This window comes from Littorina saxatilis, linkage group LG4 (genome assembly GCF_037325665.1).
Source record: "Littorina saxatilis isolate snail1 linkage group LG4, US_GU_Lsax_2.0, whole genome shotgun sequence".
Lineage (NCBI taxonomy): Eukaryota > Metazoa > Mollusca > Gastropoda > Littorinimorpha > Littorinidae > Littorina > Littorina saxatilis.
The window spans coordinates 43,920,560-43,941,435 of NC_090248.1; the positions used below are offsets into that span (position 1 = coordinate 43,920,560).

General features: G+C 45.8%; 1 protein-coding gene across 2 annotated transcripts; it reads right to left on the reverse strand.

Annotated features, from left to right (window-relative positions):
• Nucleotides 1-25: 25 nt before the first annotated feature.
• Nucleotides 26-17,529, reverse strand: LOC138964827 (peroxisome assembly protein 26-like). Of its 2 annotated transcripts, none has more exons than XM_070336865.1 (7): nucleotides 17,465-17,529; nucleotides 16,348-16,773; nucleotides 14,498-14,638; nucleotides 13,306-13,471; nucleotides 5,175-5,376; nucleotides 2,958-3,107; nucleotides 26-1,748 (listed from the first exon to the last, which is right to left on the reverse strand). In XM_070336865.1, exons 2-7 carry the CDS (start codon nucleotides 16,533-16,535, stop codon nucleotides 1,651-1,653), a joined length of 945 nt encoding a protein of 314 aa, XP_070192966.1. In that variant the 5' UTR covers nucleotides 16,536-16,773; nucleotides 17,465-17,529; the 3' UTR covers nucleotides 26-1,650. The 2 variants fall into 2 exon arrangements, with proteins under 2 accessions (XP_070192966.1, XP_070192967.1); XM_070336866.1 differs by lacking the exon at nucleotides 17,465-17,529 and adding an exon at nucleotides 17,201-17,450.
• Nucleotides 17,530-20,876: the final 3,347 nt, after the last annotated feature.

Consider the following 20,876-nt stretch of genomic DNA (forward strand, 5'->3'; position numbering starts at 1 on the left):
TTGGAGAAGAAGCATTGCGAACAGGTGCAAAGGAACACAATTTTGAATACTTTGATACATTTATTGCAGTTGTAAAAACTGTACAGCAATGAAGCCAGTTAATGATCCTTGACAAGTATACTTCAAGATGAACAGCTTTTAATTTCTTTCAGATTAATTGGTAACACGGTTAATGATCCTTGACAAGTATACTTCAAGATGAACAGCTTTTAATTTCTTTCAGATTAATTGGTAACACGGCTAACAGTTGAAAAAGTTCAACTGCCTTTGGAACACAATCATTTTTTGCAGTAATCCTGTGTTTCAAGGTTTTTTTATTCGAAGAAGACAAAAGGAGATGACATGAAAATTAACATTATAACATATTGACGGGGTGAGTTGAACACATTTACAGGAAGCACATGTCAATATTTGTCCGAGCAAAAGCAAGTGTACGCTTTCACAACCAATAACCCAACAGTTATTTTAAAAAATCACCTATTGTGATCCTGACTTTAAAACTACACTCTGTAACAAACAGCCCTAGCCAGACAACAGTGTACATTTTAAAACCCTACACAAGAAGCTTGAGTGATGCGATCATCACAGTTATCACAGTCCTCATCTCATCAATTTGAGCTATTTCTGCACAGGACAACCAAGTTGGATCAATGCCCCCTGCAAGAGTGACAACGCAGATGGTGTTAACGCAATATGCAGAGGCAGCAGACTGTAACAAATCACTAAAAACACAATGAAACACGCACAGCCCTACAAGCTGAAGGCTCATGCACTAGGCTCTGATATGCAGCCTTCTGCACTACCCCGTGCAAAGACTAACATAAGGCTCTGACTGCAGGTAAAGATAAAAGTTGCTTCTTCTGCCTAACACACTATCTTCGGTGAAATCGTGGGACATCGTAAGCGACTTTTGGCGCAAAGTCGCTTACGATGTCGCACGATTTCACTGACGATATGCAAAAACATTTATGTCTGTATAACAATCTGGGTTAATCAGACATTAGGTTGAAGGGGAGGGCTCTTTTTTTCCATTGAGAAACAGAGATGACACAGGATCTTGAAAACTGTCTCTTTGGTTCTTTGTGGGATAAGAAATGAGACAATTATCTACAGTCTGTGTATCGGTGTACGAACACCTACTGTGTCGAGTGAACCATCAAAAACAACCGCTTAGATGACAGTACTGCACTGCTACGAGTAACAGCTGCTACCATATCCAATACCAGCATTTTCTATAGAAGTAATAAAGACCTAGCATGTCAAAGTTAATGATTTATGTTCGCTGGATTTTCAACTGGTCAGAGCAGGAAGAGAAAAGGAGTCAACATGCCGTTATTTAGCAAATATGCATGTATTTACAAAATAAAATAAATTTGTATGAATTTTACTACTAATAAAATGAGGTAGTGTTATCCCACAATGCCATCACCAGTGAAAGTCTGCTCCTGAAAAATCAAGCGCAGCTTCAAGCTGCGATCACTTTGTAAAATATCAGTTTGTTATTCCGTAACTTACAATGCCAAGAAATGATGCTATCAGTATTGATCAAAAGGAGCACAAGTGAAACACTAACAATAAGCGAACAGACGTTAATTGTCAGTTTGTCATCCTAACTATTATTGCCATGAAGGATGTGTGATTTTTAATGCATTACAGTTGTTTGATGGCAGGTCTTGTCCACATACTACTCAAAGATCGAATGGCAGTCCTCCACACTTCCATCGCACGACTAAAGTTGGCTGTTACATCTGAAACATAAGTCAGATCACAATAAACCTTGTGAATAAAATTCCAAAAAAATACACAGTGACAATGACAGACACAAGACTACATAAAAACATATACATAAGTCTTTTGTACTTAAATACATCAAAGTGGATAAGGACTATGAAGAAATCACCAGCAACATCCAATATAAATTAAAGAACACTTTTAATCCTCCCTTTGAAATCCTTGTCTTCTCAGATTTTCTATTCATAGAGACAGTAAAAGTACAGTTGAACCTGTCTTTACCAACATCCAAAGGACCTGCCAAACCATAGACCATTTATCCTGGACCGCCAACTAGCTCTCTCTCCGCTCTTTCTCTCTATTACGAGGTAGCGGCCTCTCGCATTTAGGAACCTACGCTTTCATGGCCTTTCAGAAATCAGGGGGATGTCATATCCGGTGTCGATTGTAAACATGGACGAAGTTGCCGAGGTAAGTTCTGAAAATGCTAAAATAAACTCAGCTAAAGTGCATATGGAACATGTTTTTCGATGAGTTTTGTTAAGTTTAGTTTGGAGTTTTGGAAAATCCAGTTCATTGTCACCTCCCATTGTCACAAATAACTGGAGCGTGCTTTCTTTTCACTGTCATCGAATCGCTGGCCTTTTAAACTGGACGCTAAGCGCCCCTGAAAGTTGAGCGTCGTAACCTTAAGGGTCACATGACGAGTTGGCGGTCCAGGCTATTTGGTCTATGGCCAAACACAGTCCATATAGACAGGTGGTAGCTATGGAATGAAGAATTATACAGGAAAAAAGAATTCTTCTAGGATCCTTTGGGGTGGTCATAATCAGCATGTTGTAAATGAGAGGCGGTCAGCAGGGCAGGTTGGACTGTACCTCCATTCATAAGACCTAATCTCACATTGTTGAAGCCCTTGCAAGAAGGGGGACCCCTGAAATATGAACCCAAAAATCAAAGCCCACTAGTGCCTTTACCTCCTTCGTGTGTACACGCAATCACAAGACCCCATGCGCACAGAACAAATCCTGTAATCCATGTCAGAGTTCGATGGGTTTTAGAAACACGAAAAGACCAAGTATGTATCTCCTGAAATCGGGGTAAAAACCATCAATACGCGTAAAAACCAGCTCGTGCAAAAACAAGAGTGTACTTAGGAGTTTCAGGCAGTGAACACAGAACAAGATGAAGAAAAAGAAGAAGAAGATAAGAAAGCCTTTGCTTACCTGTCTGTACATGGATGAGTGCGAGGATGATGAAAGAAATGAGGAAGAACAGCTTGGACGCTCTGCGTATCTGCTGACACCAGCCTTTCTTGGCCAGGCGGCGATACAGTTGTCTGGCAAGGTTGAGGTACAGCGTGATGATTCTGTAACCTGCAACACCAACAGACTACATTGAAACCCCCCTTTTAAAGACATCCAAAACTCTGAGAAAATCAGGTCTAAATAAAAAGGAGGGAGTCTTAAAATGGGGCTAAGTTTGCAGAGGTATGAACAAGAAATCTGAAAAAACAACTGGTCTTAAAAGGGAGGGAGTCTTAAAATGGGGCTAAGTTTGCAGAGGTATGAACAAGAAATCTGAAAAAACAACTGGTCTTAAAAAGGAGGGAGTCTTAAAATGGGGCTAAGTTTGCAGAGGTATGAACAAGAAATCTGAAAAAACAACTGGTCTTAAAAAGGAGGGAGTCTTAAAATGGGGCTAAGTTTGCAGAGGTATGAACAAGAAATCTGAAAAAAACAACTGGTCTTAAAAGGGAGGAAGTCTTAAAAAGGGGGTTCCACTGTATTTCAGGAATGTAGAATAAGTCTGGTACAGTGGAACCTGTGTATTATGACCGATCAAACATGGTCTTTATAGACATGTGGTCATTATGGAAAAGGGGATAATAGAGAGAGAAAAAGCCCGTTGGTGACTTTATGGGATGGTCGTTTTGGACAGGTGATTGTTCTCAAGAGGTGGTCGTTAGGGCAGGTTTGACTACACGCAAGGAAAGGACACCCATGGGACCAGCAAAAAGGTGTCCCTACATTGCTGAAGCCTGTTTAGGCAAAGGATTCTTGGGTTCAGTTAGTAGACAAAGGGACAGCAAAATTAACCTGTCCTCAATTGGGAGGTGGCCTTTCATTGGAGGGGCCTGATAACACGAGGACCACTGAACTCTATGGTGAAGTTTTGGTGAACCCAGCCAGTAAAGACTGCCTACTCTGGCTACTATAGCTTATCAGAAGGTAAAGGGAGGAAACCAATTGCCTGCACAACATTAAAACCTCCAAGAGTTACCTGACCATTGTTAGGCCTTGACAAAGAGAAGCAGACCAGTGAATCGTGACAGGTTACAGTTTATGCTGAATTCGGGCCATCCAAAGTTGTGATAGTTGTTTTTTTGCCGAACACTTTAATTGCCACAACCATCAGTCTAATGCTACTCAAAGTAACGTGGATGAGCAGACTAACAATCTGAACAGTGTGATCATATTCATGTGTCTTATGCACCTGAATGTAAATGGGCATTCACATGCACACACTCTCTATTCTAAGTACATGTACCGACAACTCCCTAAACTTCAGCCAAAGCCGACCTTTTCCTCTACTTTCATTTCCACTAGAGACTGTTTAGGTGTTTTAATGCTGCTGGAAATAAGGGGAGAGAGCAGACTAACAATCATGATTATACATGTATCTATTACATGCAGTTTTATCAGTCAGTCCTTCCGTTACTAGTCAGGTGCACTGATAAAAGTTCTTGTTACAGTACAGTACAAGTCATATATGTAAATCTCCAGCACCATCCTTCATTCCCCCCCTCCCTCCCCCCCCCCCCCCCCCTTCACCACCTCCTTTTTGACAGATGCCCCACAGGTAACACTGACTTGAATGATTTGGCGCAATGGCCTAGTGGATACGACACCAGGCTCCCATGCGGAAGTTCGTGTTTTCAAATCCCCGCCACACCTGGTGGACCAAGGGTGGAGATTTTTCAAATCTCCCCGGTCAACTTATGTGCATTTATGCTATAGTGCCTTATCCTCGTTCGTGTGTACACGCAAGTGCAAGACCAAGTGCGCACGGAAAAGATCTTGTAATCAATGTCAGAGTTTGGTGGATTATAGAAACACAAAAATACCATTCATGCTTTCCCCCGGCGTTTGGCAGCCTAAATGGCGGGCTAAAAACGTTCATACACAAAACACGAGTGTAAGAGGGAGTTTCAGCTCATGAAAGCAGAAGAAGAAGAAGAATGATTTACATTAGTTGACACAAAACAAGACCTATTTTGAATACCGGTACCAACATGGCTAAAATGTGTGCGGCACCTGAAAAATGCAAAACATGGATTTACGTACAATTTTGCATGGAGCATGCATGACTCCTGACTCTCCAAATTTTATTTTTAGCTCTGTTTAAGACTTTGTTATTTATAACGATAACAGCAGTTTTACCTGATGGAGGCCGGTCGCTTTTGACTTCATCTGTGCTGCGTGTTTCATCTGACGCCAGCAAACTGTGGTCTTTGACTTGGTCTCCGTGATCAGGAACAGACTTGACAAGACCTGGAATCTTTTGCACTGAGGATGCTGCTATCTTTGGTGACAGAAGCGCTTGCCGCTCCTCTGAGGTCAAGGTTGAACACCGCTCAACAACCTGAAAATATACATTTAACAACAGATATAACCAACAAGCTTTTAGTCTGTTTTGGTGAATACACTAACAGGGTTTCATCTACTAGTGCGCCCTGCGCCATTGGCGCATTAAATCTGAATATGTCCCATCAAAATTCCCTTCAGTGCGTCAAAGGGCACATTGAGATTACGTACCACTGCGCAGACCTGTTTACCCCCATAAGTGTTTTGGAGTAATGCTCAGCCCCAAAAATAGTAATCCTGGCACAAAAATAGTAATCATCCAGCATTCGTCGCCAATTACAACGCACATGACAAACGTGAAACGCAATCATGCACACATCATTCACAAACAAAACACATCAGTCAGTTTTTGTAGTCATCATAAATTCAAAGAAGATCACATCAAAAGCACATGCATCACTGATTCTTTTTCTTTTGCTCGTAGTAGGCCTTTTTCAGTGTGTCAAGCGCTTCTCTACTGTACTTGCGCTTGCCAAATGAGTGAGGGCGAGACTTCACCACTAGAAGGCTCTCCAGCGTCTCATCAGACAGACATGATCTCTGGTCAGTCCTGTGCTTTTTCACCCCATTTTGCCATTGAAAAAAACAAATTTTTTTTTTACTTTTTTTTAATTTATGAAAATCGTAGTTTTGACACGGATAGTGGAATGTCGTATTTTTTGCAGAAAATCGTAATAAATTACGCCAAAATCGTAAGGGTAAACAGGTCTGACTGCGCCACCAAATGTACACTTTACATAAGATTACACACACACACACACACATATACAGATATAACACGATATAGCGGCTAATTCTCAGATGGCACCATATTGCACCATTTTGCATCTTTGGTCAAAAACGCGTGCATGCATCTTTTGCCTTCGACTATGTCCCATCCGAATTTAGTTGAGTGGGACAAATGTCCCATTGCCTTTTTCTCCCAGGCCAAACCCTGCACTAATAGTAATAATGAGGATAGTATACTTATATGGCGCAAATCCTAAAAATAGTTCAAAGCGCCTCCTTTTCCTTTGAAAATTAACAACTAGGAGAAACCTAACCTTGCACATTTTACTAGTCAACTGAATAAATTTAACTGTGAATTCAAAATAGGCCTTTTGTTTTTATGAAGGGAAAAAATATAAAAGTTCCCTGTGAATGTGGAGCAGTGGTTGAACTAGCAAATATCAAAATCAGTTTTACTGGAAAATTTCCTAAATAAATTATCATTTAATTAATATACTTACCCGAATCACATTAGCATTGAGTCACCTGAGATGCTTATCACTGAAAAACGCTTACCCGGCTAAAGAATTTAAAGGGAAGCAACCCCATCACCAAAACGAAAGTGAAAGTAGCTTTGGTAATGGGCCAGTACACCGGGAGTTACCTCCCATACGGGTGTATGCCACGTCACTTCCTCTAGGAACACGTGCCTATTATCATACGGCTTTAAAAAATCTTAAAACCATAAGCGGGGCAGGTGGGAGGGAATACAGTATGTGATTCGGGTAAGTATATTAATTAAATGATAATTTATTTAGGAAATTTTCCATTTAATATCATATTCTTACTCCGAATCACATTAGCAGATAACATCAACAAGGCGGTGGGCTAGAAATGAATCAAAACTCACCATCAAGTTCTGGACAGGAACTGGCCTGCTGCTATGAGCGCTGGAAGGCCTCTGGAGCCATCCTGTCGAAGAGCTGTGACGTCCCGAAGATAAAAGTTTATGAAAACATCTTCGGAACGCCAATACGCAGTTGTCAGCACCTCCTCTAGACGTCTGGAGCGCAGAACTGCCAGAGAGGATGCCCACGCCCTCGTTTCATGGGCTCGGGCCGAGTCAAGTGGCAAGGAGGGCATAACCCCCCCCCTCTTTGTGCGACTCCACTCATAAGCCTGCTTGATGAGCGAGGACACCCACCGGGCCAACGTTACCTTCGACAAATCTTTCTCGCGCCTAGTAAGGAGAGAGATAAACAACAACTTCTGAGAACTAGACCGAATCGGCTGAGTCCGGGCTAAGTACAGACGAAGTGCCCTCACAGGGCAATTGACCGAATCGGGGTCATCCGGGGCCAACGCGCTGGTCAGAGCCTTAACTCTAACCAGCGGAGAGGCCTGCCCCGGAGACTGATTCTTGGCCAGGAAATCAGGCCGGAAACGCAAAGATGCGGAACCGTCCGGCTCAAAGGAGATATCTCCAGGCTGACCCGACAGGGCGTGGACCTCGCTACCCCGTCGGGCCGTAGCCAACAAAAGGAGAAACAGCGCTTTGCGAGTGACATTGAACAGACTGGCCTCGCTTAAAGGCTCAAAATCCGCAGAACGAAGGAATTCCAGGATTAAAAACAAGTCCCACTTGGGAGCGGGCAAACGAGCTTTAGCTTCCTTAAGAGCAGCCCCTTTAATGACTGCAGCTATAACGCCCCCGACTCGAACAGAACGACCAATCTGCTTAAGAGTCGCCGAGATAGCGGAGCGCCGGACCCTCAACGAGGAGACTGAGGCGCCCTGCGAAGACATGAAAGAGAGGTGGTTAGCGACCTGAATAGAGCGCGGAGCCACCGAACTCACCCCTCTAGCTGAACACCAGGCAGTCCATGCCTTCCAGTGGGAAGCATAAACTGAAGAGGTGGACGCTCTATGCGAGCGAGCCACCAAGTCCAGAGTCAAAGACGACGCCCCAGAGCGCTTCAGCGAGTCCCGAACAACTTCCACACGTGAAGCTTCAGAAGACTGGGCTCCTCGTGTGGAATGCCTGTTCGGGGCTGCACTAGTTCCCCTCGCACGAGTGCGAGAGGAATGGGGGGCCCTTGGGCGAGCCGAAGAAGATCTGGAAACCAGACCTGCGACGGCCACAGAGGAGCGACCAGAAGAAGAAGGGCCGGCTCCTCCATCTCCGCTTTCCGGATTACTCGGCTGAGTAACGGAAAGGGAGGAAAGGCGTACGCCTCCAGACCCGTCCAGGGAAAGTCCAGAGCGTTCACTCGCCATGCCTGAGGGTCCGGGAATGGCGAGACGAACACCGGAAGCCTCTTTGAGTACCTTGTGGCAAAAAGGTCCACCAGAGGCTTTTGGACCTGGGCCCAAAGGCGAAGCAGTGCCCCGTGAGTGATCGTCCACTCCGACTGAAGCACTGTACCGGAACGACTGAGCGCATCCGCCAAAGTGTTCAGCCTCCCTGGAAGGTACCTGGCCGAGATCGTGATATGATGCTGAAAGCACCACACCAGGATCTCGCAAGCCCTCTCCGAGAGAGACGGGGACCGCGAGCCTCCCTGCTTGTTGATGTACGCCGCCACTGTCATGTTGTCTGTAAACAGACGAACATGTTTGGCGTACAGGGAGGGCAGAAACTTGGCCAGAGCTAGAGCAACTGCCTCTAGCTCCAGCAAGTTGATGTGCCACAAGGACTGCTCCGTCGTCCACAGACCGGAAGTAGTCTGAAGATCTGTATGTGCCCCCCAACCCTCCCTGGACGCATCTGTAAAGAGGTCCAGGTCGGGGAGGGGCACGACGATCGGAACACCTCTGCAGACCCACTCCGTGTCCAACCACGGAAGGGTCGCAGACTGGAACCATCCCTGCAAAGGGATGAGGGCGTCCCAGTCCACCAGAGGAGAGTCCACAAACGGCTTCAGCGCGAACTGAAGCGGACGTTTGTGGACCCGGCCCAGTGAAACCAGAAGAGCCATAGACTCCATCTGCCCCAAGATGGAGGCGAGCGAGCGGATGGAAGCCATCAGGAGAGGTAAAGTGGAGCGAATCTGGGCTTGGAGCTTGTCCACCCTTCTCTGAGAAGGCTGGACAGTCCAAGCGACCGTGTCGAAAGACATCCCCAGATAAGTGAATGTCTGTGACGGGGTCAGCTCCGACTTTACCCGGTTGATCGAGAACCCCAACGAGTTGGATTCTCGAAGAACCGTCAGGGTATCCTGCGAACAGCCGCTCTGGGACTGGTTCATGATGAGCCAGTCGTCCAGATAAGCCCGCAGACGGATACCCTGGGACCTCACCAGTGCACAGACCTGTCTCACCACCATGGTGAAAATCCATGGTGCGAGAGACAGCCCGAAAGGGAGTGCGCGAAACTGGTAGATCTGATCTCCCCACCGGAAACGAAGCCATTTCCGGTCGGCCGGATGCATAAGAATGTGAAAGTATGCGTCCGTGAGATCGATCGAGGTCACCCAGTCTCCTGGGCGGAGAGAGTCTCGGACAGAGGCTGGCGTCTCCATCTTGAATTTTATCTCCCTCAAGAAAGTATTGAGGAGAGATAAATCCAACACGGGACGCCATCCTCCTGATGCTTTGGGAACAGCGAACAGACGCCCGTAAAATCCCAGGGAGCTGTGGACCCGAACTCTCTCCACCGCGCCCTTCTGCTCCAGGGAGGCAATTTCCGACTGCAAGACGGAACGTGCTTCCTGCGAGAAGGGGGGCTTGAACCGCGGAGGCACTCGGGTAAGAGGCGCCTTTTCCTCCCGCCAGAGTAGACGGAAGCCCGATCTCACCACTCCCACAATCCATTGGCTGTCTACTACCGACATCCAACGAGAAAGTGCCCGGGAGGGGCCTCCCGCCATCACCAAGGTGGAGGGCGGGAGGGAGGTGAGATCGGGAGCGCTTCATTGGGGGTGTGGCTTACTTCCAGAGCCGCCACGCCCCCTCCCCGATGCCGTCCTCTTCTTCCCACCACGAGCGGCCGGCGGAGCCTGCCGCTTCTGAGCTGGCTTGGGGTTAGACGATGTCTGAGCCTGCTTCTGTTTAGAAGGCTGAGACTGTTTCACCCCCTTCAGAGTGTAGTCAAGGAACTGACTGTCCTTGTTTGACTGAATCTCCTTCTGTCTGGCATCCAGTGCCAGCGGACAGAAGAGAGACTCCTCTGAGACCGGGGAGACTCTCAAGGTCTCCCTAGTAGCCAGTTCCGTGAATTGGGACTGCGAGAGGAAGAGATCCCTCCTGCAGAGTACCGCTTGGGTGTACTGCAGGGAGGAAAGACGCAATTGTTCCTCATTGACCTTGGCCAATGCGGCCAAAAGCGCAGAGACATCGTCCGCATTCTGTTCTTCACTGAGAGTGAAAGGAACTAGCGAATCGGTCAATGCCCGAGACAGAGCCCGAACGAGAGTCTCCGCAATGGAGGACAGTTCGATCTGCCGACGTCCAACCTCCTCAGCAGAGAGGAGGGAAGCCTCGGAAACCGGCAAAACCGAATCACGCTTGATCGGTTTAGTCAGAAGAGGCAGCAATTCCCGGGAAACCGGAAGGGTAGCCCTAGGGAGTGCAAAAGACGCCAGCCAATTCTGGCTCTGATTGGGCATGCCAAGCTTCCTATTGGCCGTAGGCACGAAGGAAGAGGCTTGGGCAGCTGAAGCCACCCACTGCTGAGCTGATTCCGGAACTGGACCAAAAGGAAGCAGTAACGGAACAGGCACTGGCCGAATACCACTCCCCGCATGTGCTGGACGAACCAGTGAATGCGAAAGTTGGTAAGCCACTGACGGAGACTCGGCGAACCGGAAGGAAGAAACATCCTCCTGTGCCGGCCGGAAGTCCGCCATGGCAGAAGGAACGAATGATGCGGAAGAGTCCGCAGCCACCACCCCTTCAGGAAAATAACGAGACGTTACTTCCGCCGCGACGTCAAGAACAGACTTGAGCTTCGACGGAAACACGCCCCGCGACTCCTCGCTGACCACTGATGGAGCATCAGAATAGTCACACGTGGAACCATGACCGAAGTCACCAGTTCCGGAAGCAGAAGCATGCCCTGGCAAACCGGAAACCGGAAAAGCCTGAGCACTAACGTCATCCTGCCGCCCAAAATCCTGTGAAGGTAAAGGGTAAGCAGGACGACCATCCGCAAAAACCGGAGCTGGATGAGCTGACGTCACTCCCCCGACTGAGTGGAGTGATGCCTGCTCAAGCCTAGGCGCTTGAAAGCCGGAAGGCGCACGCTGTAATCCACTATCTGGTATCCGGAAGGAACCACCAGAAGAGGAAGAAGCGTTTCCGGCCGAAACCGGAAGTGTAGTCAACGGAACCGCAAAATGCGGAAGTGAAGACTGCACTGGTTGACTTCGCGATCCGGAAGGACCGGAAGTCAGTGAATACTCCATCCTGCCGCGACCGCCGTAGCGTGCCGGAGCGGACGGATCATCACTTCCGGCAAGTGCCGGAAATGCGGCAGTCGAAACCGACTGCCGCCGCTGTTCGAACAAGTCCGGGGCCTCGTAGGTTATCGCCGGAAATGAAAGATCAGCAAGGTATCGGTCGTGACCCGATGCGAAAGAGCTGTCCCCCGAAGGAGAACGTCCAGGCGCCTCACGAGGGCTATCGGACCAGCTCTGCTTACCAACCGACGCTGAAGAGGGAGGACGCTGCTCCAAGCCGGAAGTGGAGGACAAAGACACGGAAGCCAATGCCCGGACGTCACTGCCAGATGCCGGAAACGCCGAACTGCTGGCGACGGAACGCTGAAATTCTGCCTGCACCAAGCTGCGGATTTCTGGAACCAGTGACTTTAACAGAGAGGAAACCAACGCACCTTGTCCAGGTGCTAACAAAGAAGACGAAGTCTCCGATGTAGAGACAGGTGCAGAAGTAACAGTAGCGCTAGGCGCCGCAAAAGAAGCAGAAGTAGTAACAGCGCTAGGCGCCGAAATTGGTACAGCCAACAAAGTGTTACGCTCTTGGTCTGTAACAAGTAACGTTGCTTTGGAAGAGGAAGACTTAGCCTTAATTTTCCCCTTGGGGTCCGACTTGCCACGGCGCTTGTCTGAATCAGACATGTTGACAACAACACGTGGCAACGCGAAAAAAATTTACTGAAACATAAGTCTAAACGACTGGAAAATTCAGTAAACACACGCACTAATGCGTTAACAAAATACTATAGCTAAACTTGCCCCACAAGCCGAGGCACGGAGAGCTACAAACAAAGTCACACGAGCTAGAAAACTAACTCACACAACAAAATGGCGACACGCAAGACACTGACACAAACGTCAACAACACGTGGCAAAGCCAAAAAGATTTACTGAAAAGTAAGTCAAAACGACTGAAAACACAGTAAACACACACGCTTACGCGTCAACAAAATACTAAAGCTACACTTGCCCAAACAGAAAGAGGGCACGCAGAGCTACTAGCAAAGTCACACGAGTTAGCTAACTAACTCACACAACAAAATGGCGAAACACGCAAGTCACTGACACACAAGTCCGTAAAAAACGGACAACGTACAGTAACGAAACAGCGCAAACAACCAACAACAAACGGGAACGAGCTCACCAAACTGTAGGCAAGGCGAGCAGACAAGCTGGGTAACGTGGCCGGCGGGTGTCACTCAAACACACAAGGTCAGCCACAGAGCGTCAAAAAGTGAACCGTCCTCTCCGAGGTGAAAAAGACGTATGATAATAGGCACGTGTTCCTAGAGGAAGTGACATGGCATACACCCGTATGGGAGGTAACTCCCGGTGTACTGGCCCATTACCAAAGCTACTTTCACTTTCGTTTTGGTGATGGGGTTGCTTCCCTTTAAATTCTTTAGCCGGGTAAGCGTTTTTCAGTGATAAGCATCTCAGGTGACTCAATGCTAATGTGATTCGGAGTAAGAATATGATATTAAATTCACAATTATGGATTTTGGGTCTCGGATAAAACGATCACTCTTATATGCCAACCTGTCGAACTAATTCAAAAATACAGTGATTGCATGAGATCTGTCAGGAAAAAAACGATCAAATGAAATATTTACAATTACAGGTTTATACATTTCAGTTTTTTGCTTGTTTTGCTTTTGTTGTGCAATTTTATCTTGCAAAATAATGAATTTTCCAGTTTAACTCTATCCCCTGTTGAGCCAACAGCACACATACAAATCTATCTAATTATCACAGGTGAGAAAAGCAAAAGAACTCGAGATTACCTGTGGGATAAGGTTGAAGGCACCCAACGGTGCGAGCACGGTGGTGACATAGATCTTGACGATGGCGCCGCAGTCAGGGTGGTTGACATGGTCGTCCCACTCCAGCCAGGTGTTGAAGAGTGTGTGGCACACCATGTACTCTCGCACCTGGGCATGCAGCAATAAGCTGGCAGACACAATGCCTGGATTTAGAGCAATGCTACAGTGGGACCCCCGCTTCTAAGACCTTCAAAAATCTGAGAAAATCAGGTCTTAAAAAGGCGGGAGTCTTAAAACTGGGGTAAATTTACAGAGGTTATGAACAAAAAGTCTGAGTAAACAGGGTCTTACAAGGGGGAAGTCTTAAATTGGGGAGTCTTCTTCTTCTGCGTTCGTGGGCTGAAACTCCCACGTACACTCGTGTTTTTTTGCACGAGTGGAATTTTACGTGTATGACCGTTTTTACCCCGCCATTTAGGCAGCCATACGCCGCTTTCAAAGGAAGCATGCTGGGTATTTTCGTGTTTCTATAACCCACCGAACTCTGACATGGATTACAGGATCTTTTTCGTGCGCACTTGGTCTTGTGTTCGCGTGTACACACGGGGGTGTTCGGACACCAAGGAGAGTCTGCACACAAAGTTGACTCTGACAAATAAATCTCTCGCCGAACGTGGGGACGAACTCACGCTGACAGCGGCCAACTGGATACAAATCCAGCGCGCTACCGACTGAGCTACATCCCCGCCCAAATTGGGGAGTCTTAAAAGGTTTTTTCACAGTATCACTTGACTATGGCGCCACAGACAGCGTGGTTGACATGGTCGTCCCACTCCAGCCATGTGTTGAAGAGTGTGTGACACACCATGTACTCTCGCACCTGGGCATGCAGCAAAAAGCTGGCAGACACAATGCCTGGATTTAGAGCTTATTTTACTTCTAGAATGGTATCGCTATTGAGGAAATAAGGTAAAATTCAGAGCAAAAAAACCAAACATCCGAAACAAACATGGTTTAATAATGGTAGGGCGCTGGTTCTGTGCGACGCTTATTTCTCGAGATAGGTGTGACCGCATGACGTCATTTCAGCTTTTGTGATCCCAGATCTGTTTCTATTCTAATCGGTGTATGCATTTAAGCAAGCCAATGAGCACCGATCCTTTCTCCCAGCCACAGAGAAGAATACACATTTACATGAACAATATATACGCACCACATCTGCATGATGGTAGCAGGGCAAGCAGCAGCATGAGTATAGACTTGCTCCACGAAAGGAATCACATCTCTCCATGCCCCTTGTTCTGCCAGCGCCTGAATGCCGATCACTGTTGCTGCTTCTCGCACTTTGTCCAGTCTACAGACGAACACGATGAAAAATATACAATAAAACTACAACCTAGCTAACAAATAAATAAAAGTGCACAATACTGTTTACATATATGAGTATACTTACTACCATGATAAAATCAACATGTTATGCCACACACTCTAAATTAAATAGCATATCAACACATAATTTTTGTCCGCCCCGTGGTCGTGGGTTCGAACCCCGGCCGGGTCATACCTAAGACTTTAAAATTGGCAATCTAGTGGCTGCTCCGCCTAGCGTCTGGCATTATGGGGTTAGTGCTAGGACTGGTTGGTCCGGTGTCAGAATAATGTGACTGGGTGAGACATGAAGCCTATGTGCTGCGACTTCTGTCTTGTGTGTGGCGCACGTTAAATGTCAAAGCAGCACCGCCCTGATATGGCTCTTCGTGGTCGGCTGGGCGTTAAGCAAACAAACAAACAAACAAACATAATTTTTATTTCATTTCTTTTTTATCACTTTATTATCCCTTTGCTGGGAAATCCGGGTCGCTTCCTTGCAACAGAAAGTTAGCAGCACTGGTTTATTTGTCATTGCCTGGGAGTGGGAGGTACGTGTTCTCTCCCCAGATGGACCTTACATTACAGACTTTACTGTAATGAATACTTCAGTCAGTCAGCTTTTTCTTCTTCGTTCGTTCAGTCAGTCTGTCTCTTTCTTCTTCCTTCGTTCAGTCAGTCTGTCTCTTTCTTCTTCCTTCGTTCAGTCAGTCTGTCTCTTTCTTCTTCCTTCGTTCAGTCAGTCTGTCCCTTTCTTCTTCCTTCGTTCAGTCAGTCTGTCTCTTTCTTCTTCCTTCGTTCAGTCAGTCTGTCTCTTTCTTCTTCCTTCGTTCAGTCAGTCTGTCCCTTTCTTCTTCCTTCGTTCAGTCAGTCTGTCTCTTTCTTCTTCCTTCGTTCAGTCAGTCTGTCTCTTTCTTCTTCCTTCGTTCAGTCAGTCTGTCCCTTTCTTCTTCCTTCGTTCAGTCAGTCTGTCTCTTTCTTCTTCCTTCGTTCAGTCAGTCTGTCTCTTTCTTCTTCCTTCGTTCAGTCAGTCTCTCTTTCTTTTTCCTTCGTTCAGTCAGTCTGTCTCTTTCTTCTTCCTTCGTTCAGTCAGTCTGTCTCTTTCTTCTTCCTTCGTTCAGTCAGTCTGTCTCTTTCTTCTTCCTTCGTTCAGTCAGTCTGTCTCTTTCTTCTTCCTTCGTTCAGTCAGTCTGTCTCTTTCTTCTTCCTTCGTTCAGTCAGTCTCTCTTTCTTCTTCGTTCGTTCAGTCAGTCTCTCTTTCTTCTTCCTTCGTTCAGTCAGTCTGTCTCTTTCTTCTTCCTTCGTTCAGTCAGTCTGTCTCTTTCTTCTTCGTTCGTTCAGTCAGTCTGTCTCTTTCTTCTTCCTTCGTTCAGTCAGTCTGTCTCTTTCTTCTTCGTTCGTTCAGTCAGTCTGTCTCTTTCTTCTTCGTTCGTTCAGTCAGTCTGTCTCTTTCTTCTTCGTTCGTTCAGTCAGTCTGTCTCTTTCTTCTTCGTTCGTTCAGTCAGTCTGTCTCTTTCTTCTTCGTTCGTTCAGTCAGTCTGTCTCTTTCTTCTTCGTTCGTTCAGTCAGTCTGTCTCTTTCTTCTTCGTTCGTTCAGTCAGTCTGTCTCCTTCTTCTTCCTTCGTTCAGTCAGTCTCTCTTTCTTCTTCCTTCGTTCAGTCAGTCTCTCTCTTTTTCTCCTTTTCTAATCCTCACCTTTCTACTATGTCGGGGTCAGCATCCTCGCAGTTCCTGGCAGCGGCTACCACATTGTGACAAATCTCAAGGCATGCTGAGAAGTTTGTCAACAAAAGTTTGTCCGTGGCTGTTTTGACTTGCTCTTCAAGAGCGACAATAAGTGAAGGTGGGTTGCTGTTTTCCCCCTTCTTCACTTCACACTCCATGGATGATAAGTTTTAAACGGAAAATATTTTTTAATTTTTGACAAGGAAGAATTGGTTGCTGTTGTTGATGGTTGTTGGTTTGTGTTGTTGATGTTTTCCGCTTTGTTTATGTTGCTGGCTTATGTTGTACCATCAGTCACAGCCTGTGAGAAAACATCAGTACTTGTCCAAAATTCCATGTTCGTAGTGTTAATAAATTGCTCTTTCTCTCTCTCTCTCTCTCTCTGCATATGGTATTCTGAAACAAAAACATGTGAAAATATATAGTAAGTTGGCAGTTTACATGGGGAGCTAGAGCAGACAATGTGTGTGTGTGTGTGCCAGAAACAGAGAGAGAGAGAGAGAGAGAGAGACTCAGACTCAGACCTTTATTACAAAAGGATAAAGGTTTTAGGCAAAGCCTATTCTTCCAACCTGTCCTTTATACAACACGTAAAGACGGACGCACGTACAAAATATAGATTGAATCATAGAAAATACAGAAAGAGAGAGAGAGAGAGAGAGAGAGAGAGAGAGAGCCCCCCCCCCCCCCCCCCCCCCCCCCACAAACACACACAGCGAGATATCTTGTACAAAGTTGCAGAAAAGAAGGGTTGGTAAAGTCTGCACATGCGTAACTGTACATGTCATGTATTAAAAACTCAAATACTACAGTCCAAACGTGCATTTTCATTCTCCATGTGTCACCGAGATGGCTTGAAGTTTACAGTGTAGGCCATTATGTGGACTGCTGCATTACTGAAAAAACTCAATCGGTTGATCTGTTGTTTACATTAGTCTGACACTGCATGACATTAAATCAAGTGATCGGTATCTCTCCATCACGACTTGTCTGAAGCAGGGCACATTCACATCTTCTTGAATGTGAACGATGCAAAGAGTAGCCATGCATCTACAACTGCGCAGAAGAAACTATAACCTGTACATGCCTTTTTGTGTACTTTATCCCCTGCTGTCAGATGCCATTATTTTGTTGTGAGAGTTACGGGACGTGGAGTACTGAGTTTTGCGGATTTATGCCCCTTTGGGCGTCATGTTGTCAGGGATGGTGGAAAAGGGGGAGCGGGAAAAAAATTTCACTGTCAAACGACACACACAAATAAAATAACGATCGGAAACAGTAATTCTAAATGTCAACAGTACCCCCGGCCGGGTGTAACGACCAGCGCCGCTGTATCGTAATACCATAAAAATAAAATTTATATACATGTATTGGCCTATGTCGAGGTTATTGGAACGTTTAATTATTTTCAAAACGCTGACAAAACGTTACCAGGGCCGGACTACCGGGGGGGTTATGGGGGTTGCGCAACCCCCCCCCCCCCCCCTAGCCTAAACATGTACCTTACTTATTTAAATTTTTTTTTATTATTGCTTATTTTATGCCGTTTCATGCAAGGAGCGACCATTTTCCTATCTCAGAATATGACCTACCCATCAGCTTCAGGGGGCTTCGCCCCCTGACCCCCACAACGAGGGGGGAGGGGGGGTTCTAGGGTTTCCGGACCCCCCCCCCAGCCAAAAAATAAAAATATTGAATGAGGCATGCATTTCTTTATTTTACATTGAGTTTCAATTTTTGGGGTATTAATCAGTGACAAAATCTGCTGCCTGAAACTGGTAATGATCATCCTCAGAATGCACCAGATTGCACCATTTTGCATCCTTTTTTTCAAAATTTTCCGGGGGGGGGCATGCCCCCGGACCCCCCTAGCAAGCTAGGCGCTTTGCGCCGTCGGCTCGGCGCTTCGCGCCTTCACACCCATATCTTCACAATATACTTTTGAAAACAAACACCCATAAAATGAACTGATCCGCCCCTGCCGCCAGGGGGGACATCCCCCTGGGCCACCACTGGCAACCCCCCCCCCCCTCCTCTTCGCCTAGTCCGGCCCTGGTTACATTTACAGTACGTCGACCCAGTGGTCTTTTAAGTAGACAAACACCTCACCCTGGCTGAATCAAAATGACCGCGGCTGTACTCACATCAACCGTATGTTACGCGTGATTGTTCTGAAAAGTGACTATTACATGATTGTTCTGAAAGTCTACTATTTATTTCATCGTAATCATGTAAGCCCTCATACGTGATTGTTCTGAAAGCTTACTAATTTACATGATTGTTCTGAAACTCTACTAAAGGTAAACTTGCTTCACCCGTGAAATGTTGTCAGATATGGAACAATAATAATGTATACCCCTACCCCTGGTGGTTGCTGTGTAATAAAAAAAAAGTGTCACTGAACTGAACAGATGTGCTAATAAATGTAGCTTTCATGTGTGGTGTGTGTGTGTGCGTACGTACTCAGTGCACTGGCGTCGGAAACGGGGGTGGGGGTGGGGGGTTGGGCAGCTGTTCCTGGGGTGGGGGGGGCAAACATGTCTTTCCCCTCCACTTGAATTTTTAGTTCATAAAAAAAAGGTTTCATTTGTGAAAATTATTTGTTGTGCCTTTCGTCTTTAAAGGGGAAAAAAGTAGCTTCCATTTTCCCCCTTTGCCATGCCTTTCGATCCATTTTGGTGACCTAGTCACCTAAGCATGGCAAAGAGGAAAATTCAAAAGTTTCTATGTGTCCCTTCAGTGAACCTTTAACTTGAATTTTGAGTTGGGAATACTCAAGAAGAATCATTACATTTTTGAAGATTATAAATAATTTTTGTCTTTGAACATTTAATTTCAATTTTGAGTTGAGAACAATAAAGAAGACATGTTCAATGTATGAAACGTATTACTTGTTGAGTTTGTATTCATTGGGCGGGGGTTCATTGTATCAAAATAGTGTTCCATTTACATACAAACATACACACAGACAGACGGACAAAGTGACTCGATCCAGTATACCCCCTCCAACTTCATTTGGCTGGGGTATAAATATCAATATCACTTAAGATTTAGTATCATTGTATCAAAATATTGTTCCATATACATACAGACATACACAATCCAGTATACCCCCCTCCAACTTCGTTGGGCAGGGGTATACATATTGTTCCATACCTGACAACATTTAGTTTACCTTTAGTAGAGTTTCAGAACAATCATGTAAATTAGTAAGCTTTCAGAACAATCACGTATGAGGGCTTACAATGATTACGATGAAATAAATAGTAGACTTTCAGAACAATCATGTAATAGTCACTTTTCAGAACAATCACGCGTAACAACCGTATTGCTATTCAATAGTCAAAATATAAATTAACAAAGTACACCAACAACTACTTGACCAGACTCTACAATGTATAAATGCAGCATCATAAGTTAATGTTATGAATCAGTGATTATACTGTGATAGGGTGGAGTGGAAGGAGGAAAATAGGCCAGGAAGCATAAATGAGACGCCAAGACAGAGGTTGCGATAACGTGACTTTTAATTAACGTACACCAGAAAGCAGTGTCTGATGACACATGAAAAGAAAAGAAAACATAATATAAGTACATGGCATAACAAGTAAAAACGCACCATTCATACCAATGCATCCTAACCATACATACATTCCACAATAAACCTACTATATCAAGTGAACAGAGGGGGGGGGGGGGGGGGGGGAGAGCGATTGGGAGACAGGACCTATTATCGTTTACAACACAATAGATCTCCGAGGACACGTCACGTCTGCACGCATTGAAGCGTGACGAGGGCCGATAATTTCAAGGTCCATACTACTACTACAAGTTACAAAGGGGAGGTTACTCTAGCTATGACGTCACAAGCACGCTACGTCGTGAACAAAGACACTCTGGGCCCGTATGCATGAACTGGAAGTCAGAAACACTGGAAGTAGAGGCCTCTTTTGAAAGTGGGAACTCCCGAAGTTAACTTTCTAACTGTTCCCTATGCATGAACGCCGTAGTGCTGACTTCGAGAGTATTCGGTCAAGGTCGCGAAAATTGGGGGAATCCCAACTAGTACATGCGTTTGTTAACGGTAAGCTTGGCGACCAGAAGAAACAAAGAGTCTCATCGCGAGTTCAAAAGGGCGAACGTTGAGCGCGCTGTAGTACTAACAGCGTTATTGCTGTTGTTTTTTGAATGGTTAAACGAAAGGGTCGGTTCAAACCTGTGATGATTGTCTTGGAATCGAATGACTGCCTAGCAATGACAATGACTTTGTTGACCTGAATGTTAGGGAGAAAAATAAATGATTATGTTGAACTTTTTTTCTCCTTTTTTTTTTAAATCTCAGTTGCATGCAGGCAGCTTCAACCCTTTCTGTTTTGTCTCTCTTTTTTTCTTTTTTTTCTTTTTGTTTTTTGTTATCGGGGAGCATCCTTCTTTATTGATCTTTTTTTCTGTTCTTTTTTCCTGCTTTTTATATTAAAGTCAAGATTGGATTTTTTGTG

Excerpts from the sequence above, each read along its gene's own strand:
- LOC138964827 (XM_070336865.1), bottom strand. The coding sequence starts at position 16,535 with ATGGAGTGTGAAGTGAAGAAGGGGGAAAACAGCAACCCACCTTCACTT. Across the intron at positions 3,108-5,174 it reads AAGCGACCGGCCTCCATCAG|GTTACAGAATCATCACGCTG; the intron begins GTAAAACTGCTG and ends TTGGTGTTGCAG. Across the intron at positions 1,749-2,957 it reads ACTCATCCATGTACAGACAG|ATGTAACAGCCAACTTTAGT; the intron begins GTAAGCAAAGGC and ends CTTATGTTTCAG.